General features: G+C 48.8%; 1 protein-coding gene across 3 annotated transcripts in view; it reads right to left on the bottom strand.

Moving 5' to 3' along the window:
- The window catches only part of LOC116654014 (uncharacterized), a 58028-nt gene that overhangs the window by 17147 nt on the left and 14183 nt on the right, over window positions 1–26698 (bottom strand). The window contains exons 1-12 of one of the 3 annotated variants that reach the window (XM_085516345.1): window positions 24368–25103; window positions 23279–23403; window positions 23077–23151; window positions 20165–20237; window positions 16095–19169; window positions 15454–15550; window positions 14670–14848; window positions 12546–12702; window positions 7310–7454; window positions 3624–3676; window positions 2594–2685; window positions 498–2509 (exon numbers count right to left, since the gene is read on the bottom strand). In XM_085516345.1, coding sequence (XP_085372471.1) covers window positions 18890–19169; window positions 20165–20237; window positions 23077–23151; window positions 23279–23297 — 447 coding nt within the window. In that variant the 5' untranslated portion in view covers window positions 23298–23403; window positions 24368–25103 and the 3' untranslated portion in view covers window positions 498–2509; window positions 2594–2685; window positions 3624–3676; ... (3 more) ...; window positions 15454–15550; window positions 16095–18889. Of the gene's footprint in view, window positions 1–497; window positions 2510–2593; window positions 2686–3623; window positions 3677–7309; window positions 7455–12545; window positions 12703–14669; window positions 14849–15453; window positions 15551–16094; window positions 19170–20164; window positions 20238–22965; window positions 23152–23278; window positions 23404–24367; window positions 25104–26698 lie in introns of those variants that run through there. The other 2 variants (XM_085516343.1, XM_085516346.1) reach the window with 2 other exon arrangements.

Genomic DNA, 26698 nt, shown 5'->3' with positions numbered 1-26698 from the left:
AAGTGTGTAAAGGCGCTGTGGGATACTTATTTACAGATGCTGGTACAGGTCTTGTTTCCTACAGGAGCCAAGGGGCATTAGGCTCACAGTGCCAGTGCTTTATTGGTGCCACCAGGTGTTATCTGTGCCTTTAGGTAGAGCTGCTCTACCTCTCGACAAGGCTTGTTTATAAAAGTTTCTTATACTGTGGGGTTGCTCTCCTGTGTGCCTGCACTGTGCTTCTGCATGCAGGCTCAGAAGGAAGCGGGGAGCTGCCTGCTTCCCTCTGGGGATAGCGCAGACTGTGTCTGTAACATGGGATGTGCCAGGCCTGAGCGCTGGAGGATGACTGAGGAACAGGCTGTGGTTTAAACAAACTAGACCAAACTCCATCTGAGCCCTGCCAGAAATGCCTGATACTGATACAACAGCAAATGAATTCTACAGTGACTGTATTCTCCCTAGGCTAAGCTAAGTCCTTTACAGTGACCCAGTGAGCACACTGGAGACAGACCCACCTGGAATGTTTGTCAGCAGTTGACAAAATGCAGAGGAGCTGTGACACAGAGGAGAGGGCAGATGTGTCTGCAGGCTCTCTGGATACGGCTCTGAGTGCTGAGTAGGTGGAGATGGAGACGGAAAGCCATTTCTATTCCAGATATCAAACAAGCTCTCAGGGAAATTCCTTCTACAGCTTAATTCATTTAAAAAGAAAACACCTTTGCCTCCCAGCTTTCAGGGGTTTTTGGCATCCCTTACAACCAGTGCAGTCAGTCGTTCCAGAATCAACAGCTTTTGGTCAATGACTGACAAGGAAGGGCTGCTTTGCCTCAGTGCAGTGGGGAGAAACCAGCAGACATGTGGCAGACGCCGTGTTTGCACTGGTGGGAATAATGCTTTTGACTCAGCTTACGAAAGGTGAGCTGGCAGGATGTTAGCATACCGCACGCTTTGACAAACCCCTGGTGATGAGAGAGCTGCTGCCCGCCAGAGAGACCTGGCCCAGGGGAAGGTTCCTGCCTGTCCCACCAGCCTGTTGCTACCAGTGGGGTACATTCCAAAACTGAAGCTAGAAAATGCTTCTCCCTGTGCTCCAGGCTGGCACTGGAATGTATGGTGCTTAGGCTTGAAACCTGGCACTGGTGTAATCCCTAGGAGAAGAACATAAGTGGAGGCAGATAGCAGGGATGTGCAATAGCCCTCGTGGAGGTCTCTGTAAAGCTGCCATTGACTGGGGTCCTTGTCAAATGGCAGACATGAGGCTTATAGCTGCTTTTTTTTCCTCTTTGCAATGGGCTGTGTTATTTCTCTTCCCCACTGCCAACTGGCATCAGTGACTGATTCATTCGCACCAAACACAAAGATATGGGCTCTCAGAAGCCAAGCAGGACCCTCACCTAGGGAACACGCTGAAGCTTTTTAATAAAGTTTAGAGAAGCATTCAGGCTTTTCCACCATAGTAGGAGAAGATGAAATTCTTTAATTGTTTGTATTTGGTAGAACTCATATAAAAAGAGGATTTGGGATTCTGGGGAAGCTTTAGAGCTGAGTCTGACCTTAAGCTGTGTTTCTGCACAGCACTGCATGCTCTCACACTGTGTTCCCAGCACCCACCCTGGGAACAGCCCTCACTTGCATCCCTCTGTCTTCAGCACACGGAGCGATTCAGGGAGGCAGCAGTTGTTTTATCCCATCATTAGAACAACATCTTTAGGAGCCTGTGCAATATAAAAGCTGTGCTGTCATGCACAAATGCTGTGTCTCATCACAGACCAACAAGGTCTGACCTGCTGGAGGTTCAATGCAAGCTTAGAACTAGCAGTGACAACATGAGATCTAGGAACACAAACACAGCAGCCAACAGCCCAAGTACACATTGGTGATGGCACGTGAAGCATCTGAATCTGGATTTCTTACACCACAGACAAAATCACTAATACTGCAGTCAGCCTGTGTGGCATGATATTATCTTGATAAACTAGTTTGATTTTAATTGATAGATAAGGGGAACACCGAGGGCTGTTTTGATTTTTTCAAATCTTGAAAATCCTTTCCGGGTGGGAACTCTGCCCTCTACCTCCTTCACTTTACATTCCCAAGTCACTCACACAGATGATGGGATGCTTCTCCCTTTTGGGCTCCATGCTTTTCATTGCCATTCTAGATATCGGAGCGTTGAGCAGAAAACATTGCCAAAGCTGTGGCACAAGCACAGGCTTGAAGGTGAAGTGCAGAGCAATTCCTTTGGCTGAAAGATGCCAAGATGCTCGGCCCCAAATGCCATCTGGCACAAAGTCTCACTGAGAAGTAGGCCATCTTTCAGAACATGACTGGTCGATTAACTCTTTTCCCAGTATTATCCTGAATGGCAGCAATGTTCAGCAGTCAGCATGGCATATGCTGGGTCAATTTTTCATGCAACAGTTGCTTTTACCGCTATTAAATCACATGGCTCTGCGAGGACCAGCCAAGATCTTCACACCAGCAACAGCTACGGCTCAGTGGTCAAAATTTGGCCCAGCCCGCCAACCTGGAGATGAGAATGAATGACTTTCACCTCCTGGAGCCTCAGGAGTGCGAGGCCTGACCTAACACCATAGGAGGGTGGGGGTACCTGGTTGTTAATGGTGCACGTTGGAGTCAGGCTGAGCAGATGGACCCACAGCTTTGAAGGGCAAGTTGGCAGAAGGCAGAAGTATCTGCAAACTGAGAAATGCAAACAAGGAGGAAAAAAAGTTCAGTTTTGCATCCTGAAAGAAAATGCAAAACTTGGTTGGTTGGTTTTTTTTTCCCTTTATTTTTATTTTTTGAACATCAGTGCCAGTCTTTTCTCTCTGATTTCTACACCTTTTGGCTCAGGAATGAAACCAGTCTAATCTCAGTCACTGGCTGAGGAATGCTTAGGCTTTCTGAAGCCCCAGCCCACATGGATAGCTGTATTTCTGAGGCAGAGAAACAGCAATCTTTCTCCTTTTAACATCAATAACACCAGTTATTCTCCCAAAGAATTATTATCAACAATTCCTTTGCTATATTTACAAAGAAGCGGGGCTATTCTTAGAGAAAACACTAAAAAAGCCATTTTATTCAGCTTTCTTGGCAGTTATACAAAAATGTAAGGAATGTGGTCAGTTAAAAACATCAAATCCCCAGCACGAGTCTATAAGAGCTTCCCTAATGCATATTTACAGTATAGAAAGCAACCGCTTTCCTGTTTTGTAGAACAAACAGGGAACCTTCTCTTCTCCTCTGAGCTGTTCCTGAAGACCAAACATTAAGTTTGACACAGAATGCTGCTTTTAATGGTGCAGACTGTAAAATTTAATGCCTAGAAAATGGAACTTTATACTACAGCCTTCTTTTCCTAAAAAGGAATCGGAGGCGAATTTTACTGTGGGTTTTAGGCAAGTTCTGAATTGGCAGCCCAGGGTATCAGAATAAACCTTCAGCCAGAGCTCAGTTTGCCATGGCAGTGCTCACCTGTTCCATGCTGCTCTTTGCCCTGACAAGGACATGCAGCCCTGAGAGGAGGGATCATATGTAGGCACCTCACCCCTGTCCTCACATGTACTGCAGCATCTCAGGGCTTCGCTCCAGCCTCTGCGTGCCATCAAGAAACATCTCTTTCTAAGGGCATGACTTACCGCTCAGGTAGGAGATTGAATGACTCATCCAGATCACAGCTTTCCTGATGATACTGAAAACAAAAGAGGTGGGTTATTGCTCCAGGTCTGGTTAATGGGTTTGACTCTTACCTGGTGAAAATGGACAGATGCTTCCGATGTTGCTTATATTGCATGAATACCAAATGGTTTCCAAATGGACATAACAACAGCTCCTTTAAAGAACACTCTGTTTCATAGGGAAATAAAGACATTCAAACTCTTGAGGTTTCATAAATCGACTGGTATAGACAACATACTGCGAGGAACACTGACAAGAACAGGTATTCAGCTTCTCCCTCTTTCTCGGCTCTAACTCAAAACTCCATTTTTGGCTTCTCTAAGTCTGCCCATGTTGGAAGTCTCTGGAGCCAGCTTGAAACTAAAGACCTGGAAAGGCTCCGGATCCTATTCCCACCACTTCAGATGCTCTCAGGTGTCTCAGGCTAGAGGGAGACTGGAAACCTCCTCCTCCAACCCCACAGTGTATCAACGTTTGCTGCTACTCTGCCACTTGCAGACCTGCTGTTTAAGACGTGTTTCTAGCACAGCCTTCCTATTTTAAGTTACATATATGCTTGGCTTAGGCAGGTGACAAAGCTGCCCTTGCAGCATGCCTCAAGCCTTTGTTTTCACAGCCAACTTTACCACAGTGTGCTGCGCCATGGGGCTGAATATGGCCATGATCATCCTTCAAAGACTCCTTTGGGCAGATGATGCAACCCCAAGCAGATTTCTATAGGCTTCTGTGATTTGTGCTGCAACCATTGGCTATTCTTTCTGTTTCAGAGCCATCAGAAGCGGGCAAGCTGTCATGCAGAGTAAACCAGGCAAGAAAATGACCACACTTGAAAGAAGAGAGAGGAAATGGGAGATTCGTCCAGGCCTCTGGCTCCCATTCACTGTCATGTAACAGTTTCATCATTGTATGAAGTGTCAATAAGATACCAACAGGGTAAACAATTGTCAGACAGATTTTCACAGAGCCAGTTGACTGGACCATGGCTGCTTTGTACACAATGCCAATGCAGTGTCATTTCTAATGGGGGAATTTATACAGTGTAATTATGTCAGAATTTGCTCCAGGCTACACACTGTTGCATTATAAACCTGGCCATTGCCATGCGATTAGTCAGAGCCTAACACTGAAAGTAATTATATCAAGCAAGTAGTTGTCAAAGGCTGACAAAGAAAAGTGGTGAATTCCAGTGCTTGCCACATACCGGCCCTGGAGGAGGTTAGCTAATGATGATGGCCTTCATTGCTGGAGGGTTGGGTACCTGAGGCCACGTCCCCATCAGCTGACTCACAAAGTGTTTAAGGACCCGCTTGGTGGGGCCCTGTAATTACACAGCAGAGAGGACTCCTTTACGTGAGTTTCTGATAAGATTCCCAGATGACTGGATTTAGATGCGTGTGATTGAAATGCAAAAAGAGGGGAGCTGCCTCACATGGGAGCATAGGGCCAAAGGGGCTTTGCATCAAAGAGATGGCCCTGCATGGTTGCAGGGGTAGGTGGGTGGCTGTGTTTCCCTCCTGCCCCTGCAGCCCTGAATGAAAACGCCATTACAACACCATTACTCCACTAAAGTGAGGAGTCCATTCAGAAGGAGCAGAAGAAGAAGGATCAGAAGCAACTGCTGGATTAAGGGCAACAGATAGCCCAGCTGTGCAGCGCTCCTAGTTTGCACTTTCCAACAGAAGAAGAGTCCCAGTCTGTTGGCATCCTTGGATTCCTATTTCCCAGAGAGAAGAACACACAAATCCTCTGCTTTCCAAGTCATGCTGAGCTTCAGGCCTGTGAGGGGAACAAAGCTGGCTGCTATCTCCCTTGCTCTGGCCCTGGTCCCTCAGGGCTGTTACAAACTATTCCAGTTTGCAGCAGATCTCCTGAGGGCTGCAATAATGGCTGGGAATTACTGTCACGCAGCACCGCTTGGCCTTGCTCAGCCCTGAGTCACATAGGGTGCTCCCCCTTTGCATTGCCTTCTCTTTTCCAGTAAATGCTCAGTTGGACCCAGAGTAATACATGCAGGCTTCATCCCTGAAGAGCTCATGGTATCCAAGGCATCTGCGACACTGCAGCCAAATCACAGCCAGAAACGCTGCTGCTGGTGCCTTGCAGTATCTGAGGCTGAGGCACTCGAGCAACTGTACAGACACACTTTTAGAAACAGGGTGGATAATTCATGAGAAATCCCCACTACTTCTGCTTCTACCTGGCCTGAAAAGCTACAGAGACCAACTTGTGGTATCCTGACATTTCTGCTTTTCTCTGGGATGGGAATTGAACTGGGTGCTAGATCAAGAGAAATAGCAGAATGGCAAAGGATGAGGTGAATATTTTCAAACTGCAGCAATAATTACATTAATAATAATTGCTCCCTTTGGTTTTATGAGCAGACATTCGGAGTAGTTTTCACTTGCTCCAGCCCTTTCCATTGACCTGGTGGGATGGTGACAGGAGCCCTGGGCTGTGCATCCTGTTCCAGCTCCATGGAGAGGTGCCTGTCTGCAGCTGTGGCTCATGGCTCCCATCCAGAGGTTGCCACCTCTGCCGCTCTGCCAGCAGAACTATTCATGTCATCAGCTATTTGTGTCATCACTTCTCCTGCTCCATCAAAATAGTCCTGCTTAGAGAAGATCTGAATTAAATTGCCTTTAAAATACAGAAGCCACATAAGTCTGTGTTAGGACAGGACTAAATGAAGAGCTGTTGTTAACCACCATGGTCAGGTCAATGCCTTGAGCAAGAATCAGCACAAAAACACAAATGAGATACATATACCAACATTAACAAACTGTCCTCCATTATCCCTGCTTTCCACCCTATTTCTTCATTTGACCCTGCAAAGAATTGCCTCCATGTGTTGGGCTGGCATAAAACTAACCCAACCAAAAATGACTTTATAAATGACTTTGTTGTTATTATTTGCTGCTGAGTAAACTGAGCTGGTTCAGCGCAGCACCCATGCAAGCCAAAACCCAGATACAACATTATAACAAGGTGTGTGTCTTCTGAGGTCTTAGTCTCAAAATCTGCATGGCCAAGCTACTATGAAAATAAAAGATGCTGTGAGCAACAGAGCGGGAATTGAACAGAGGTAAATTTGAGTTTCAAATGAGAGAAAGAAGGGGGTGGGGTGAAGAATGAAGGGCGATGAGAAAAGAGATGTCTTTTAGGAACAATGCACCACTGTTTTACAGGACAGGATTTCTCTTGAGTTTCTTGAAGTCTGATAATTTTACATCCACTTCTGGATGTTAATTCCCGGTCATTTTAGCTCATGTCATCAGCTGTTCTAATAGAGCCAACTCTGTAAAGCTGCTGCTGAATTTATCAAACGTGCAGTGAGATATGTGCATACATTGTGTGCATCGGCTGTGAAAAAGGAAGTCAAAACCAATACTCCAACCAAATTTTCCATCTGAGATGCTTTGCCTCGCTAAGTAAGATAAAAGAGGCAAATCTTAGGGGAAAGGTAATCCAATAATGTGGCTGGTTGGCTTGCTGTGATTTACCCTTGGTGCCACTGTGATCTGGAATACCTGGATGTTCCCCTTGGTTTTTGTTTTGAACTGGGGTTTTGGCAGCAGGGGTGACGTTTTGCTCTCACCAGAAAATTGGGTAAACCTGACCCAAGTGAGGCTTCCATGGAGCTGCTTACCTGTGTGTGGGATGCTTGTGTCTCAAGCTTCTCAAGCTGTGCTGCTGGGCTTTGACTATGGTGGCCTTCAGACTGGTCCAGTCTCTCTCCCAACACAGCTTCTGAAAGATATCAGGGCTTTCCCCACTTCTTCCAGCTCCCCCTGCTTGAAGGAGAAAGAGAAGTAACTTTTCCTACATCTTCGTGCTTCTAATAATAGTTGCAGAAGTTGCTGTGCTACAACAGCCCACGGCAAAGTGAAAGCTCTGCTGCACAGGTCCCTCATTGCCAAGAGCAGGTAGAAAACAGAGTCATAACTGTGTACACACAGGTGCTCCATATCACAGCCCTGTATACCTTTTCCACCCTCTCCTGGGTGAGAGGGAGCCTGGAACCTGCTGTGGTCAGTATCTCTGCACTCATTGATTCTGCCCCACAGAAGGACCCCAAGACCTGATCAGGTTACACCCAACCCTGTGGAGCTGCTGGGTTTTCTCTGAACCCAAGTCCCTCTGGCTCCTCCTGCAGTGAATGGCCCTGGCACAGCTTTGCAGGGATCAACAAGGCCATCCAGCCTCCTGTTCCAGGATCTGCCAAATTATTTTGGCCCCTTTGCCATGGAGATGGAGGAAACAGATCCCTGTAAGCTGAGGGAGCATCAGTTGGTGACAGGTGGGGACTTAGAGACCTTAATCCTCAGAGTAATAAAACCCCATCATGGACTGTACAGAAAAGATGGATTCAGCCAGGTATAGAAAGGAGACAGCTTCACTTTTGGTTTCTGCGCTTCAGCCATCTCTCTTGTCTCTGGTATTGCAGAGATGCCACGGACTTTTTGGAAGGAGAGCTCCTTAGTCCAGCAAAACCAGCCTTAGCAAACTGGAAGGGTTTTTGACTTGAAAACCGAGGGGGAGAAGGAGGGGAGGGTACAGTGGAGAAAAGGGATGAGAGATGGGTTGGAAGAAGGAGATGAGTGGCACAGTGTCCTGGGAAGCACAACCAGCATGGCTTCTCCCGGCCCCCAGCCTGGTGCAACTGCAGCAACATCTGTTCCACTTGAGCTCTGCTCAGTTAGTGGCATGTTTGTTTAATTGTGGGCCCGGTTTGTTATTTCGCTTCCCATTAGGAAGCTGAAGAAAGGAGGAGGAGGCTGTTTTCATTCTGGCGAGCATTTTGCCAGCACAATGAGGTTTCTTTCCATGGCGCTGGGTAGTCAGAACTCGCTGTACAAGGCAGACGCCTCCAAAGCCCATTGTTCAACCTGGTGCATTAAGGGCTCACACTTGTAATTTTGGCGCTGATCCCCTTCTCCCATTGTGCGAGCAGAATGGGCTGAAAAAGGAGAGTCTGTCCTCTTTATCCAGCAGCAAGGGAAGGAGGCAGCGGCTGAGCTGCCCACCAGGGCTGGATGTTCCTGTGGCAGCAGGGGGATGCTGTGGATGTATCCCTGCCCACTGCTGGGAAAGTCACCCAACTTTCACTCTGCTGCAGCTCCTTGGTCTCCCTCCAGCTTTCCCAAATTCACCACTGATTATTTTGGAAAATAAGAAGACTTCTTCCTGCCTGGTCGTTCAGGCTTTTTTGTTTGTTTGTTTTGTTTTAATTAAAAAAAGAGAGCATTGTTTTTGGTTTTTTTTACTGCTGGACAGACAGCCCTGCAGCTCTATGCACTGTAGTCAGAGCATGGAGAGCAAAATCCCTTTTATGCTATGCCTTACCGGTGAGGGAAAAACCACATCACACCAAGGCAGCACTATCAGAGGAATTCCACACTAGCATCTCCAGGATGAGTCTCTGGGAAGTATTTGGGCTTGGAGGAGTTGCTGTGAGATGCAGGTGTGCCTTGTGCTTGTCCTGTTGGAAGCCTGCTGAGACAGCGTGGAGCACAGAGCTGTACAACAGTCTGACAATCTGTCTGCAACATAGTTCTCATTACAGAATCACAGAATCACAGAATGACCCGGGTTGGAAGGGACCTCAAGGATCATGTAGTTCCAACCCCCTGCCTAGCAGGGCCACTAAACATACACCTTTACTAGATCATTCTCCATCACTGCTCAAAACTGAAGCCCCCAACCCAAACCATTGGGCTCACCCTGCAGCAAGGCACCAAGCCCACCAGGAGCGTTTCAGATATTTGCCTGGAAACAAAACAAATACTTTCCCTTAATGCAATAGATGGATTTAAAAAAAAAAAAAAAAAAAAAAAAAAAAAAAAGAGCTGAACATCAGAAGCTTAAACATAAACTTAGATTAGCGAACAGGCAATACAAACAGAGCCCTGACTCTGCAAACATTTATGTATGCAAGAATCCTGGGCACTCGAGCTGAAGGGGAAGGATCGTGTATCTGAACACACTCATGAGGATGGTGTCTTTGCCTTGCTGGAGCTGCACGCAGACTGACTGACACACAGCTCCCATCAGCAGGGCAGAAGTGCAGCCACAGCTTTGCCAGCCACGCTCTCTCAATTTTCTGCACAACGCGAGATGCAATTCGCTAACCCAGCCTGCGGGTGCTGCCTGCGTGGATGCTCCGATCCAATCCCAGCTGGTGGGATGAGGGCCAACACCGGCAGCACAGCCCAGCTCAGGGGTTTGACAGCCCTGTGACTTAACTCGGTTTAAGGTCCGCACGGAGCGAATGCCAACGCGAGGTCTCCGCGCTGCAGGGCGAGCGGAGCTGGGAGGCTCTGTTACAGAACAACTGTCCATTAGCACAGGAGGCAGCGCAGATGCTATCTGGCTGCGGTATTATCCCTCGCTGTTATAACTTCACTTTGGACAGTTAAGATCTTGATGAGTGGGGCTAGGGGCAAACTGTGACCACGGCCAGATTAATAGTGCGCACACGGCTGGGCTGACACCTTTGCTCAATACCGAAGGTTGTGCTGCTTTGCTCCCGAATTTCCCCGTTCCTCCCCATAGTCAAACTCGCATCCGACACACAGAAACGAGGTGGATTTAAGCACAACCTCCAAAGCCAACGCGTGGCCGAGCGATCGCCAAGCGACGCTCGCACCGAGCACGAAGCAGCGATGCTCACAGCATCCCCGCATGGAGCTGGGATGGCAGAAGCCCTTTCCCAGCCCCGAGCTCTCCCAGTACAAACCTCTCCCACCCCACGCCTCGCCCACCCGCCGCTCAGCCGCCAGCCCAGGGGCGTGCGGTGTTTGCTTAAGCCGGGGCTGGTTTCACGTTTTCGCAGTGATATGATAATTGCGTTTAGATAGCCCTGTCTCTCTCTGCTGGGCTTTTCACAGGGCTCTCCTGGCCCCCAGCAGGGCTCATTTAAAAGCGGCTCCGCTCTCAATGACACGCCGCAATGTTTTCAAAAAGAAACAAGCAGCGAGCGGCTCGCTGGAAAAATAACAAAGGGACCCAATTACAAGCAAATGTGTTGAAGGGTCCCAGGGCCGTCTGTGGGCAAATTAGGGCCAATTAAAGGTCAAAATGATTTAAGGTATAAGGACAAGAGAGGGAAGAGAAACAATTGGCCGGATTCCTGCACAGAATGAGAGTCTGCTGCTCAGTTTGAATAGGTTTTAGCGCCCAAATGATGGAGAAACTTCAGAGCTGAGGTTTTGCCCGATGTTTAAAGTGGGCGTTCGTGCCTGAGAAAGCGGCACGGAGAGGGAGGAGATGCGCTGCCAAGCTTTGCATATGCCTTCCTGCAAAGGCAGCTTGGAGCCATAAACCCGAGGTCTGGAGGCTGAGGCCATGCTTGACCGCATCATTTTTTTTTCACTGTTAGAAGTCCCTTCGGTTTTGATGATTAGGAGGTGTTTAAAAAGTCACACTCAGCTGATGTAGCACAGCCCTCCTGCACGAATACACCCCTCCTGCCCATGTGTACATCCATGCACAGGGAAAAGCATCTCTCCCTGACCTCAGCTCCTGGGTAAACTCACCTTCACCGACCTGCAAAAGCTGAAATCTCACCCAGAAGCAGCCCAACATCTGCAAAGCAGGCTGGGGATTTCACATGGGGTTTCCTTCCAGGCTCAGTCCTTCCACCCACAGCCAGCTCAAACCCCAGCAATGTGCAATGAAAATAGCATGATAAATACTGTCACCAGAGCTATTTAAAACCAGAGAACATGTTCACCCTGCTGCTTTCTGTTGGATTTCGAATGAAGATTTTGGAGGAGATGGCTTTCTCATTGTCATTTTTATCCAGAAACAAAGAAGCCTGGAGAAGGCCTGAACTTCTGCTGGCTCCCTGCATCTCCCCTGCTTTGCCATGGCTGGTTCAGCAGCCAACCGCGCTCAGAAAGCTGCAGGGCTGAGCGAGCAGCTCAATGCGTGGCAGAAGGAAGGCAGCAGGTGGTGGAACCCCAACACAGCAGGGTGGGCATCGTGTGGTTTGGGTGAACAAACCCACTCAGGTGGATCCAGATTTCATTTCAGGCTCATCCTTCCACCACTGTCACATTTTAGCAATGGACAGAAATGTAAAGAAACCACAGAATAGAATCTCAGGGAAGATAATCTCACTAAGGCTGGAAAAACTACTAAGATCATCTAGTCCAACCATCAGCCCATCACCAGCATACTGCTAAATCACAGCACTCACTGTCACATCTACCCTTCAAAGCCTCCAAAGGACAGTGTGCCCATTGCTTCCTAGGCAGCCCCTTCCAATACCTCACCACTCATTCTGAGAAGTAATTCTTTCCTAACATCCAGCCTGAACCACCCCTGCACAACTTCAGGCCATCACCTCTCATCCTATCAAGAAATGAAGCACTTTTCCCCCTTTTTTCCTGGGATTTCATTTGATACATTTCTGAGTAAAGAAATATCAAAACTCAGGGCAAACAAAAAATAGCAGACATAACATTTCCAACAGCCCGTGCTGCTGGCTGGCTTCTTATAAGAAAGCAGATAAAGCCACCTGGGACAAGATGGCCCAATTATTCATCATCTGTGACATCTTCAGCACTGCCTACCTGGACTGTTTGGAGACAGCCTGTTGTTGGCTACACATTTTCTTGCAGTCATGCCCATGAAAAACAAGCAAACGAACACAAAACCAAACTTTAAAAGCAACCCAACAGTTTAAAGCCGTTTTACAAATGGCTTTAAAACAGCCGGCCGTGTCCCATCCCATCCTGCCCCTTCCTACCAGCTCCAGCTGGAAAAAAAAAGAAGAAAAACCATCAGGCCATAAAGCAGTTCTGTGCAGTCACATGTAAATCCCCCGTCTCTGTTAAGGCGAGAGATTAGCCTGTTAACAAAGTTACCTTGTCACCTACCCTGCTTAATCCTTGCATTTCAAAGTGTAATTTTATTGAGCGCCTCGGAGCTGAAATCTGGTGTGTGTTATTTATTTATTTGTGCCTTCTAATCGTTCCCTACTTCTTCCTTTCTTTTTTTCTCTCGTTTTTCTCCTCTTCTTTAATTCATCCGGACCTCAAAAAAATAAAAATAAAATAAAAATATACATTTAATTGTGCCAAAAGCAGTGGATTTTGGAGAGGTGGCACCTCTGTGTGTGCTTTAATTTCCACGTCTTTCTTTAACCCTTTGGGGGCCGGGGAAATGCGAAGCCCCCAACCCCGCCCCGCAGCTCGCTGAGCCGGCAGCCGTCGGCCCCGTGTGCTGCACGACCGGGCTGCAGCGGGGTATCCCAGCCATAAATCTGTCAATACAAAGAGAACGACGCACACGCAAAAAAATGCGGTTAAAACCAAGAAAAGCAGCGTAATTACAGGTTCATTACGGCAAACAAAAGCGTCCCCCGATCCCACCCCTTTGGCAGGGACAGAGGGATTCCAAGAGGCTCATTATGTAGTTACCTCGGTAGGGTCAGAGCACAGCACTGTGGCCCCACTCCCTGCCCAACTGGGATGTGCCCACCCGGCCTCATCTCAGACCTTTATTTCAGGCTCATTTAAACTGTTTGGCCACATTGAAAGGGGCTGGGTAGCAGCGTGGGGACCAAAGGCACTATGATCTGCTAAGGGAATGGAAAGGGGAGGCTGGGTGCAGGAAAAGGGACAGCAGTCCCATCTCTGTGGCCTGCTCAGTGCCAGCTTTGCATTCCTAACCCTCCTGGGTGCCAGCTGGCCAAGGCACAAGGCTACTATGGCCCATTCAGCCATCTCCTCTCTGCTTGCTAATGGCTCCGACCCAACCGGGGTTGGAAGATCACAGTGACCCAACTTATCCTGAATTTCCCAGAAGCCAGGGAACTCAACACACTAAACCTTTCTTCCAGGACATCTCCAGCCCTGTGCAAGTCCTGCAAGGGATGCAGCCAATGCTTTTCAGCTGTTTCCAACTCGTGGCTCCCTTTCTCACCGGGTGTGAAGTCCCCTCCGACACCACATGCCCCTTCCAGAGCCACAGCTTCCCTCTCTGTCCGACAAAGAATTGAGGAACTCCAACGGCAAGGCCAAATATTCAGGGAACCTGGCAGCCCCCTTCCCTTCCACCCGCAGTGGTGGTGAGCGCTGCCAGCACGCCCACACTGAGCCTGCCTCCATCTGTAACCCAAACGTCAAAACATTTCCTCCTGCAGCCCCGTTTTGCTTATGGTAGCCCTGACCCCAGGTCTGAGCCACATTGCTTTTGGGGTCTGCCTTGCCGAGCCATTACTGTCACTGCCCCACTGTGCGCAGATAAGAATAGGCTGCTTCTTCTGACTCATTTAGCTAAAACAATGGAGCCACCAGAGGCCAAATTAATCCCTGGTGACTTCAGCAAAGTTGCACCAGGCTAAATTTGGTCCCAAGCGTACAATTAGCACGGAGGAGAGCATGGTGTCATGACAGCCTCTTGGCTCTTCCCTTGGGCTCCCTTCGTCAGCCCCATGGCTGAGTGCTCCCCTGCCATTTCTGGGCACGGGGAAGGGCACCCTGCTAGGGACAGGCAGCCCATCGTGGGCTGGGGAAGGGCAGATCCCATTTCCCTTGGATCTGCCTTGGGTTTGCCTTGGAGCTGCATCCCCTGCTGCCCACAGGCATCCCCACAGGACTGTCTTCACCTGGTCCAGGTCTCCCATCCAATCCCTTTGATGGCCATGCAAGGGAGCCATGGGCTGGAAACAGCTGAAAAGCACAGGCTGCATGGAGACTCAGCCCTCACCAGCCTCTGTGCAGTAACTCTGTGGCCACAGATTCCCTCTAGTAACAGCTAAACCACCAAACCACATTTTTTTTTCCCGGCACATTTGTGTTTGAGATGTAGAAAAATGGGTTAGAAATCGCTACAGGAATTGTCTCAGGTGACTCTTAGCTGACCCAGGAGCAGAGGCTTTGCTCTGCCTCTTTGCACAGAAGTGCTGCATGTGAAAAACAGAAGGTACAGAAATAAATTATAAAATAAGTGTTTAAAAAAAAAGGGGGGGGAAAAAGGACCAAAGAAGGTAAGCAGACCTTTTCAAACTCCAGAAGTACTTCCTCAAACACACAGTTTGGTGCATTGGGCACAGGCAGAGTCTGGATGGCAGTGCTGATCCTGCTCCACAGCACAGTGCACGCAGTTGGGTCTCACCAGCAACGACTCATGTAGGATGGGGTTTGCTCTGAGAACACTCTCGCTAACCTCAGAGTGCCTGTGCATTGAAAAAAGAAAAACCAAGCAATGAGAAAGCCTCAAATAATTGAAAAATATAAATTAAAAAAAGGGGAACAAAGAGCAGAGTGTGGGAGCTGGAGAGATCTGTGCTCCGAGCCTCCCTCCCATGCACCCCTGCCCCTCCTGCCCCACAACCCAAAGCAGTTTCAGCTTCTCATTCCACTGACAGTTCTTCAAAGGCTCCAGGATTTGAGGGAGCTTCTTGTTTCATTGCAAAACCTTGTGTCCTTTTGCTTTGTCAGGCTATTAAAACTGTGCCAATGAAGTGGCACTGACTGCATGGCCATTGACCCCCTGCTTTGTGCCCAATATTGAAGCTGCATTGCTCAACATGGTTTGGTTCCTATAGCCCCTCTCCATATATTTCCCCTCTTGCAAGCACACAGTGGTTGCTTCAGCATTGCATGGGGTTGCGTGTGTTATTTTGTTATTGCACGGTTGCTGGTGACAACTGATCTGCACGCACTGCTTTGTTTTTGTAGGGTTGCTTTAAAATCCTAGGCTCCTGGTATTAGCTCCATTTATTTATTTTAGGAAAGGATAGTTTTAAGGCTTGAAAAATAAACACGCTTTAAGACATACCGAGTTATGGGGAGGACATGGTACATCCCCACACTCTGCTCACCCGGGCAGGACTGGCACTCAGTGTTTGGTGTTTTGGCAGTTCGTGTTGGTGTCACTGTGAAAACAGCATGTTATTAATGATTCTCCAAGGTTTGAGTTACTGCAAAAAGCTGCACCAAGCGCAGGGTTTAAAAGTTCAGATAAAGGAAGAGGTGTAAAGAGAAGAGGAGGAGCTCTGGTGTGACCGAAGAGGGCTTTCAGCATCATCCTGTGCCAGGCTGCTGATGGGTGCCCAGGCAGCAAAAAGGGCTTTTTAAGGCACAAATACCTTCCAGTTCACTACAGCACATCCCCAGAGCCTCCCAAAGCCCACACTGAGAACACAGCCCCAGTCCTCACCTGGCCTCAGCACAGTGTCCAGGGCTCATTTTTGCTAAGGGAAAGGGAAAACAGCTGAGTTTGGGCAGTACTGGGAAGGAGAAGAAAATGACAATGAGACACACTGCCCAGCAGATCATCCACAGCCCTGATGTGAAAGGGGAGACCGAGAAGACAATGAAATTAAGGAGAGAGACTCCTGTCAAGCGAAATAATTAGGTCTCAGGGTATGTAATTGATGCGCTCTTGATGTGGACCCTAAATCATTTACAAGGCCTCACCTGGCATAAGCAGCTCCTGCACCAAGGCAGTGGAGGATGAGTATCCTCAGCAGTGTGATGAAGCAGTTGGTGGGAGCAGCTCCAAAGCAGGTCTCAGCAGCATGAACTTCCTCATGGGGCTCTGGGGTTCCTCCTGCCTTGTCCTCCACTTGCATCAGCTGCTGGGAGTGGATTGCTCACTGCTGTGTCTTAGTGGGCGCGTGAGCAACTGGAGCATCCCAAATGGGAGATTCTCACCGCAGGACTTGGCTATGAGCTGGAGAAGCTGCTCTCCTTCGCTGCTGACATTTTTCACCTGAGCCCAACATCAGCTGAATCCTAAACACCAGCATGGGCTATTCAGAAGCATCTCTAACACACCACAGTGTTTTCTGGGCATCAAACATCCCAGCAATCATCATTTGGGAACAGATTTCAAACTGCTTCTCTCCCCACAGCTACTCCACTCTGTGCTTCTAACCTACAGAACTGGAACAATCAACAAACAAACTGCCAGACAAAACAAGCCCTTTGGGGATCAGGTTGAGCCACACAGATGTTCCCCAGGGCTCCACCATCCAGGCTGAGGTAGAGGAATCCAACCCCGCAGCTGGCTTTGCTATCCCATAAGAAAGACATCAATCTTGAGGACTTTTTCCATTGTCAGTCATCCTCAGTGCTTTTTCCTGCCCTCAGCTGCAGCAGTCAGATGGCACCAACATCCCTATTCTGTCCCCATCCCTCCCAGCTGTCCCCATCCTGGTGTTGTGACAGTCTGCTCCATAGGCAGAGTGTCAGCACAGCCACCCCAAGCCCCCACCAACTCCCCTCTGCCCGGGGCATGCGCCATCCTCCCGACACTGCCTACAAACTCTATTAGCTTTGTAATTAAAAACAGCTGTAATCTGATCAGGTGGAGATCACGGTTACAAAATGAAGGAAGCCATTAGCAGGAAATGTTGTGGTTCAGGCAGACATCAAATCAGTTTAAAGAGATTGGATTTCATTGTTTTTATACAGTTACTCCATTACTATAATGCACTGGGTCCATTTAAGCGGCTGGCTCAGAGGAGTGCTTATAAGGCAGTAGTGACATCTATGTGAAATGAACGGCATAAACGGTGAGCGGTGAGGAGATAGCACTGAATTTACACCCCTCACTCTGCACTGAATATCAATACACCAGAGTGGGGGCTTGCAGGGGGTGTCCTGCTTTTCCAGGCCCCCCTCATATTTCCAACCCCTCTGTATGGTTGGGGGGAGCCCCCCCCAGAGCAGGTTGGTTCAGAGGACCTTTCTTCTCCTAAGCCACTTGCCTGGCTCCTGGGCAGCGAGGTGGAGTGAGAACCAAAATCACAGCAGCCACACTTCTCTGCTTCCTCCTGCTGAACAGCAGTGGGTCAGGGCAGAGCCTGGGCACCTCTTCTCACTGGGGGTGTTGTTTTTTTTTCCCTCTGTTTCCTCTGTCTGAAAACAAACAAACAAAAACTTCCAAATAATAATAATTAAAAAATAAATAAAAGGGGAGGGGGGAGTTCAACCTGTGCTGGGAAGCACCAGCCTCTGGCCCAGTGCTCATAGTGAGGTGCAGGATGTGATCCAAAAGCAACGTCATCAGGAGGGGCTGTTTGCAAAATCTGTCTGCTCCCACTTTGCTTCAGGATTGGATGCAGCTCCTTTACCTACAGAAAGTCCTACACCAAGCAGCACGTGGCTGAGGGTGGTCACTGCCTCCAGTGAGAGGGGCAAGGAGTGGGGATGCACAGGGTTTTGGGGTTTGTATCCTGAGCACTCGGAAACCTCTCCAGGCAGCGCCAAGCACAGGCAGAGCCTCCCCTCCTTCCCAATCTCCTCATCAGAGCGGGAGATAAGAAGAGGCCCGCAGACAAACGCCTGCTGCCTCCCACCCGCTGCGAGGAGCCTCCCCAGGCAGAACCTCGTGGTTAGCAGAAGGCTATGGCACCTTCCAACCCATCCTGGGCAGCCTCTTAAGCTTCCCCCCACCTCTCACCCCAACCTGTATCAAATGCATCAAAGCTTGAGTAAATTATGTTCCCCTTGACCTGCTGGCAGCAAGTTCAGGCACAGGACATTAAAAGAGGAGAGGCTGAGGTTTCATGGTCAGCAGAGGTGGAGGAGGAACTGCGTTGCTTTTGCCTTTAGAAGCGACGTTTTTAGTCACATTCAGCTTTGGGCAAAGCTGAGGTGCAGGGCTCAGGTGGAGCAGGCTGGGAGCTGGGGAGGGGATTTCAGAACAGCCCCCTGCTGTGTTATGTGGCAATTTCATACGTCGTAGGATCTGCCTAGATGAGACCACCAGACAGCAAACACAAAACGATCACAGAATGGCCGGGTTGGAAAGCACCTCAAAGATTACCCAGTTCCAACCTTGTCAACCACAGGCATGAGACCAGGTTGCCCAGTGCTCCATCCATCCTGGCCTTGAACACCTCTAGGAATGGGGCATCCAAAAGATAGCAAAGTGCCCTTATGTCCTCACACACCTGGTGGCACATAGGCCTGGCAGCATGGAGACCCAAGATCTCCATAGGCACATAGGCCCTGTGTCTACCTCCTGGCACTGCCACAGCTCTGAATGTGGCACAGGATGGAGCACCCTGCTCCCAGATCACTGTGCCAGTCCTTGAAGAGACAGCATCGAATCTGGAGCCTGTGAAGCCACTGCCAGCAAAATAAATATTCGGGCATATTTTTAGCATGCTCTTGTTCAGAGAGAATTTCTTTGTGTCCTTCTGAGGAGCTCGCCGGATCTTTCATCAGTTTGTTTTTCTCATTAGCCGGCATAAGCTTTGTTCTTATTTAATAAAGATTAGGATCTGCTGCCTCCAGCCCTCTCTTTTTGCTCCTCCGTCAGGCCTGTGGGGGCTCAGGCTGCAGCGACGCGTTTGATGTCGGCCACGGAAGTTGAAACACGGGACAAAAGCTGGGGTTTGTTTCCCCCAAAAAACCCCTTGCCTGTTCACCCCTTGTGTGTTCCCCACAGAAGGGCAGAGACATGGCGCAGCGATGGGAAGCTGCTGCATGGGCATGGAGGTTTCCAGGTCTGCTGGTGCATGTTTTGCAGGGTGATCTGAGCTGCCAAGAGAGAACACAGAAGAACAGTGAGCTGACCCGTTCATATGCCTCACAAAACAGACATGACACAGATGGGAGCTGTTTCTTCCAGCCCTGGGGTCAGGGAGAGACAAAGGAGCTCCTATCCCTTTATATACCATCAGATTCTCCTTGCAAGCGTGGGGAGTAAAATAACTGCCTGCCTTTCTGGAGCTGAGTCATTCCTTGAAAAGAGATGGGTTAAAATGATGGCAGTCATGAACCAGAATGAATGAAATGAACTCCCAGCAGAAGGCAGCAGCATCTCCTTAGCTCTGAAAACCTGATCCCAACTGATGGCCACTGGGTTGGACCAGCACCATGTCCTGCCAGGATGAGGGCATGAGGGGGCAAGGGGCTGGGATGTCCCCATGGTACAGACTGCATACCCCAGCGAGAGCAGCCACAGGTCACCTCCTGGTAACTTCCTTCACTGTCAACTGCATGGACCAGACTGGTCTTTGCTGTGCAGCTTGGTTTGGCCATTTCCAGACCAAGATTGTATTAACACCTTCAGAAATAACATAGCTGTTTGTCAGCACTAACATAGACAAGGTCTACACAGATCTGGCACTATTAATAGTGCTATTTCTTCATGTAGTTTTACTTCCTTAGACATTTAATCATAGAATGGCTTGGGTTGGAGGGGACCTCAACATTCGTTTAGTTCCAACCCCCCTGCCATAGGCAGAGTTGCCTGCTGCTGGATCAATCACCACATCAGGTATTTAATTTTTATTTCCTAAAAAAGAAATAAAAACATTAAGATCTTATATGAAGAAGGCTTCCATTTCTAGCAAGAAACATATTTAGCATATGCACACCTTCGGAGGGATGCATAGCTCCATGGCCAATAACACTTATCGCTTTGCCTCACGTAGGAAGATAAGGGCAGAGGAACGCAGGGCTGCGGGGCAGAAGCTGTTTGCTGAAAGGGGCTGGGAAGGAATCCAGTCCCCACCCCAGTGCAGCCTTACCTGCGCCCAGGTGCACGCCAGCGCCGGTCCCCGCGTGCCGTACTGCCAGTGCCAGACCTCAGAGCTGGTGTATCTGGGAGGGAGAGCAGAAAAGGCAGATTTTACACATGCTTCTTTTTATTTTTTTCTGTATTTTTTTCTTGAACAGTTGCTGTTGTAAATGAACTCACCCTCGCCATGTTTTTGTGTTGCTTGTGTTTGCTGCCTGGGGCAATGTGAGAATGCAAGTTTTCCTGGCATGACTGCTCTTGGAAAATCAGCTTCAAATCCATATATGATAGTATTCATGGAAACCACGACTCTAATTCACATGCACTGATTTCTCTGCCAGAAAGCGTGATCCCATCCAACCCAAGGATAGAAACATCACCCTGTGACTTCCTTGCCCAATCACGACCAACTGATGCTCTTCAAAACTCAAATATTTTCCAGGGAATGTTTGCAACCCACAGACTAAAAAAAGAAAATCTACCCCACATTCATGCAGTGGCTCAGTGTCATGGCTGTATTCAAGGAAGATTCCTGATAGGTATTTCCCAAGCCAGGCTACTTCTCTCCCAAAGAAAATAAAATGAAAGGAAAAGCCTTGAGACCCAACTATTTCAGATACACAGATACTTCATTCAGAATTTCTTCCCTGTTTTCTTAAGTGCTTTACACCATGCTACAGAGATGTACACGCAGCTCAACAGCACAGAGGGAAGGACCTGGCCCTTGCAAGCTCATCCTTCCTAATACCAATGAGAGATGCTCCCTGCCACTGCTGTGCTCAGTGCAATGGGACAAAGGTTGGGGAGGTGGAGGGAAAGCCCTCGCTGAAGATAAAATCTATTTCTGATGTCTATAAAAACCAAACCCGAATTCCCAGTTACTTCAATGCGAGCAGTGGATGCGGGGTAATGGAGAATGGAGTTATTTATTAATAGAAGGGCATTTCAATAGAGATCTGAAGAGATTATATGGGCCAAATGGAGGCATTTGCAGAAATAACGCTCGGGAGGTTTTACCTGGTGTGCCCATGTGTCTTAGCACCATGTCTTGAGGAATCTCAGGAAAAGTGTTTTTGGGAGCTGCATAGAATGGCCTGGGTTGAAAAGGATCACAATGATCATCTAGTTTCAACCCCCCTGTCATGGGCAGGGTCACCAACCACCAAACCAGGCTGCCCAGAGCCACATCCAGCCTGGCCTTTAATGCATCCAGGGATGCAGCAGAGCCAGAAGAGCAAGTGTGGAGAGGAGATCTGTGTCAAGGAGTACTGTTCTCAATGCGCTTTTAGGGTGGTAGAGGGGCCCTACTGCCAAGGCTGCCAAATCCACATTGGACTCCATTCCAATTCCTACCCTTGTCTCCCACAAAATACAAAATTCACCTTCCTGAATTCTGCGCTTACTCCTTTATAACCAACACCTCCATCCTCACTTGGCAGGGAAGCAGCACCGCAATTCCCACCCGCCTCTCCCTCGCAGCCCCTTCTGGAGGGGCTCATTACCCATGCAAATAAATAACACTCCAACAGCCGATCCCCTCCCAGCACACACACACAATTCATGGGGGTCTTTGGGGAGCGGGGAAGGCGGGAGGGAGGAGCGTGGTGCTGCGTGGCTGCATGTGGCAATCAAGCTTTCCCACCGCTGCGTGCCCCTGGGGAGCAGCTCTGCTCCTGTTGGCAGAAGCTGCATCTCTCCACCTTGCTAATCCCACTCCGCTGCGCCCCGACCCCTGGGAGCCCTGGGAACGCAGAGCTGGTTCATGCTGCCCCATCTCCCCTCCACAAAATGGAGTGGGGAGGGAGGGGAAGGGGAAATGTGTTCTTCCTTAATTAATTTTTGGTGAAAAAGGCAGGCAGCCGCGACACAGTCAAATTAATTAGTTCCTGAGCTATTTGCAGTTATGAGCCACATAAGATTAGTGGTCACTGTGACTGGGTGCTGGTAAGTGGAGGTAGGAGGAAGGTTGTAAAAATGCTGGTTTTTTTGCTCCTCTTTAAAAACACAGAGAAAATAAGAAGGGAGACTTCATGGCTGTCTCCCCAGTATACTGCACACAGATCCACCTGGACGGCCCAATTTATGGGGTGAAATTACTGTTTCGGCCCATCCTACACTGCCCACATTGACCCAAGCGAGTGCTCTCTCCAGGTCCTCTGCTTACCCCACTGTTGTCCCACCAAAGCATGGGGACAACGCCAGCTCCCGCTCCCCAGGAAGTGACATCTGTATCCCTCTTGCCCTTCCAGCCAGGGAGGCTGTGGGAGAGGCTCTGAGAGCCCCACATGGGCTCAAAGGCTGTGATCCCAACGAGTAGGGGATCAAGGGTTGCCTGCTGCAATGTGATAACGTGGCAGCATCCCAAGGGGCAGCTGCAGCCGTGCTGCCCAGCCCAGGGGCACCCGCTGCCTCCAGAGATACAGCTATGCAGACACACTCCCATCTGGGTATCGATAAGAGTGCCTGTTTGTGTGCATAAACACAGCACAACATGCAGCCACATACCTCTGCATTCCTCCTCCCTTCCCTCCCTTCTCTCTCTCCCCCCCTCCTTATTTCTTTATCTCCTTCTCATCTGCTCTTGCCTGTTAAATGTTATTTCTGCTCCTCGTTCAGAACCGAGGCCCAGGAAACAGCAGTTGCTGTTTGTTACACAAACCAGCACTGAAGCAGTGAGAGATGATGAATATTTTTGGTGTATCTGAAAAAGTTTGAGTGGAATAAAACAAAAAGAGAAGGTCCCAAACCCAAACACTGCCAGACTGACTTCAGCCAGGGAAGGAGCACTGAGTCCATCCCCTCCACACTTACTGCATGCTGTCCAATTCACTTGATTTTGTCTGTCTCTTCTGGCTCACGCAGTGGACACAAGCTCTGCTCCCAGAAGGATAGTAAGGCTGGCACTGAGTACTGCATCCTCACCTCTGATCCCATTACAGCTCGCAGGCTCAAAATCTGCATCCCTGGAGGCAAAATGGTTGCTAATTCTCCATCTTTCTTGGAAAAACAAGGAAAAGACATAATGACCAAGTGTCAACACCTAAGTAAGTTATTAAAGGAAATCTGTACTGGACAAACTCAACGACAATCACAACCCAGCTATGGAAACCCCATCACAACTCACCCCAAAAGTAGCATGGCATGTTCACCACTCCTCCACAAAGCCCTTCTAATCCCTCTGCTCTCAGGGGTCACCCAGTTCCATGAAGGGGGACATGAGTGGTATAAGCAGAAAACTGGTGGAAGAACCTGTGGATTAATAGAAATATTAATCTTTCCTACTCTGGCAGCTCAAACAGGTAATGCTGCTTCAATAGACTCCAGGGAGGGGTGACCATCCTTCCTTCTCCAGAAGGATTCTTCAGAGAACTTGGGTTTGAGCACAGGGCAGCTTGTGAGCCCAAGGCAGCGTGGCTGCACTGCTCACTGGCTCTCTGGAATGAGGTTGTATACTGAATTTATGAGCTCTTAAGTCATCACATTTACAATTTATATTCTCCAGACTTTTAATCTCAGCAATAAACTTGGACTAAACCTTTGCTGAGGCAGTGTGGAAATTTCACTGTTCCCGTCAGCCTCGTCTATGAGTCCACGGGCAGGACCAGAACCAAAACTTGTCTCCTGACATCTTCACTGTGGGGTCAACTCCAGTTCCCCACTCCCAGAAGCAGTTACAACACATCAGCAAATACTGGAGGATGAATGCTAGCCATGTTCCCCTATGATCTCTCCTGCCTTCTAGAGGAGGGTGCTGCTTCCCCTTAATGACATGCACCAGGTCTACATGCACGTAACAATCCAAATATTGCAGGAGTCTGGACCTTGGCATCCCTTGCAAGCCAGCCTCACGGGTGCATTTTTACTCCCCTAGAGCTGCTTTACTTCAGCAGAAGAACCATCTTCAGGTTTCCTGCTGGAGTGGTGGCTATTGACAGGAAGTGGTTTCTGAAGCGGGCACCTCCTCTGCAAACCTAAAATTGAGATGGAATTGGCAATGGTAAAGCTACTAAGGGAGGCAGGCCCTCCCTGCTTTCATGAGCCCCATGCTTTCAGAAGAGGGTGGCATCACTTCTGCAGAATGCTTCAGTGGCCTCAAATAACACACTGAACTGTCAGGCACAAACCCAAGCGATGGCGTGAGCCAGCTCTGAAATAATGAGAAGCTGATCTACAGCTTTTCCCCTCTGGTTTATTAAATGAATGCTCCACATACCACTTCCCACTGACTGGAGACAGAGCAAAAATCCCAGGACAGTAACTCATCATCCTTTCTTCCCCTGAGAAGATTCAAGGCTGTGGCTATGTATGGATGTTGTAAAGTGATAAAGTTGCTGCGGCTTCACGAGTTACCACGCACTGACTGAGCTGCGCTGCCTGACCGCGCACACGCTGCCGGCTCCCTGCGACTGGGTGGTAAAACATGTTCACTCACGATGGGGCTGGAGCAGGTACACCGGCAGCGGGCTCCAGATAAGCACGCTCTGCTGATAAGCAGTGCCTCATTAAGCCCCGGGACTCAACCGCTTGCAGAGCAATCCTTGGCCCAGATGTTCCTCATCTTGTCAAGTCGTAGACCTCAGTCACGGAACTGGCAATGGGACGGCACTCTGGGAAAGCGGTCAATATTGAATTAATCCCTGTATGTAGAATGGAGAGGAAGAAGGGTTCAGGACTGTGCCAGAGAGCAGGAATAGAGGAAGGATCGGCCAACTGTATTGCTGAGTACAGCTTCAGCAGAGCCATGCCTGGGTGAGGATGTTGCAGATGACAGATGGAGATGACCCAGGCAGTGAAACTGGAGTGCTCTGAATTCTCCTGGGATCAGAGTCCATGGAGAGAAGTTACATCACTGTTTGTGCTTTCCAAGACTGGAGCAAGGTCTTGCCCAGGGCATGATCTAACATAAGAAACATGCCAGGTCCCTTGACTCCAGTAAGCAGGACCAGGCCTTCTCTTTGGCTTCATACCTTAAAAAAAATGGTGTTTCTTTGGAGGTCCTGTTCCTTGTCACCACCCAGAAGCTGAGTGCCTTCTTGCCTGAACCTTGGTTTGGCCTCAAGGCTCAGAAAACTGGATCCAGACGCAGCTCTCCAGGACCTCCTCCAGCTCCATCTTCCATCTCCCATCCCACCACAAGCCTCTGCACTGAGGGGACAAATTTTCCACTTATTTTTAATCCTCATGCTGAAGGCAAGCAGGCCGCTCTGCCACCCAACAGGAGGTCAGGATCACATGCTCAACTGTAGTTGTATTTGGGATCATGGCTTGGGAAGCAGGCAGGGGACAAGCACAGTTGCCTTAAGGGGAGGCATCCGATGACAGCTTGAGTGCTGGGGCAAAGTGTGATGTGTGTTTGTTTAGATAGCCAAAGGACTTGGAACAAATGTCTGTGGCTCATGTTTTAGATAAAAGGAACCCAGACTTGTCAAGGTATCAGGGGGATGCTGAGAAAATGCTTATCAAGAATCCCTTTGACCCTAAACCCCTTTATAATAGAATCAACTACAATAAAAGGGATAATAACAACAGAAGAAAGTTTTCACATCTCGGAGATGCTCACTTCTTTCTGGACCAGGACATTTTGGGGATGCCAGGAGCAAGATCAGTGTTAGGGGCTACAAATCTGGGGTCACCTGTGGTCCATGAACCAAAATCTTGGGGCGCTTGTCTCCTGAGTGCCCTGTGTTGTGCTCCTCACCTCCCACTTGACCCATCACTGCTCCTTGGCTGGGAGGGAAGAGTGGGACATGGTGGTGCCGAGGGGACAAGGACTGCCACATCCGCATCCATCTGGCATACTGAAGCAGAGACTGAAGGAAAAGGAAGGAGGGGGTGGGTAAAAGAGAAAATCCCAAAGATCCTCGGATAATAAGCACCATTAAGGTTAGTCTGTCTCATGATTGTTTCTTATTAAAAAGAGACTGTACTTTATCTGTGCAGGATATGCTGTTTGGATGAGGGAATTAGCAGAGTGACTGCCTCCATATCATCTAATTAGCAAAAATGTTGATAAGCAGATACAATCACATATGATTAGGATCCTTTTAAAAAGCCACTCCATTAATTAAATAGACAGAAAGGCCGCCTCCAGCCCTCGCGTGCCACTGATTAGAATACAAATATTTACACTAATCTCACCTCCATCAGCCATGGGACACTTTTGAGTATTTTTAGTGACATCAGATTACTATTGATTTCCATCCCCAATGTCAGACCATTTTGTTAGTATCTGAAAGTGCTGCCTTCGGTTTCGGATGCTTTAAATCATGTTAAGGGTTTATCTTAATGACGCTGCTGATAACCACTGTTCAGGTCACTCGTACTTTCTCTTCAAAGAACACAGTCTGGGCTGGTTTTTATTGTTTGTACTTGAGATTTGAGATACGAAAAACATTTCTCATTTCAAAGCCTTGGTTTCTAGGGATGGGGCTGCCAGGCTAGTTTGGGTCTAGTTACTTGAAGTGTGCATGCCTCTCCCATTTTCCTTTCTCCCCATCTCTTCTTGACCCTTTCTTTCTTCCTCTCAAACCCTTCTGGCTCACAA

Source organism: Coturnix japonica, chromosome 15, assembly GCF_054131305.1.
Source record: "Coturnix japonica strain WE chromosome 15, WE-NBRP24, whole genome shotgun sequence".
Taxonomy (NCBI): Eukaryota; Metazoa; Chordata; class Aves; order Galliformes; family Phasianidae; genus Coturnix; species Coturnix japonica.
Note: the sequence above shows the minus strand (reverse complement) of the source record. Positions and strands in the feature narration are given on the sequence as shown.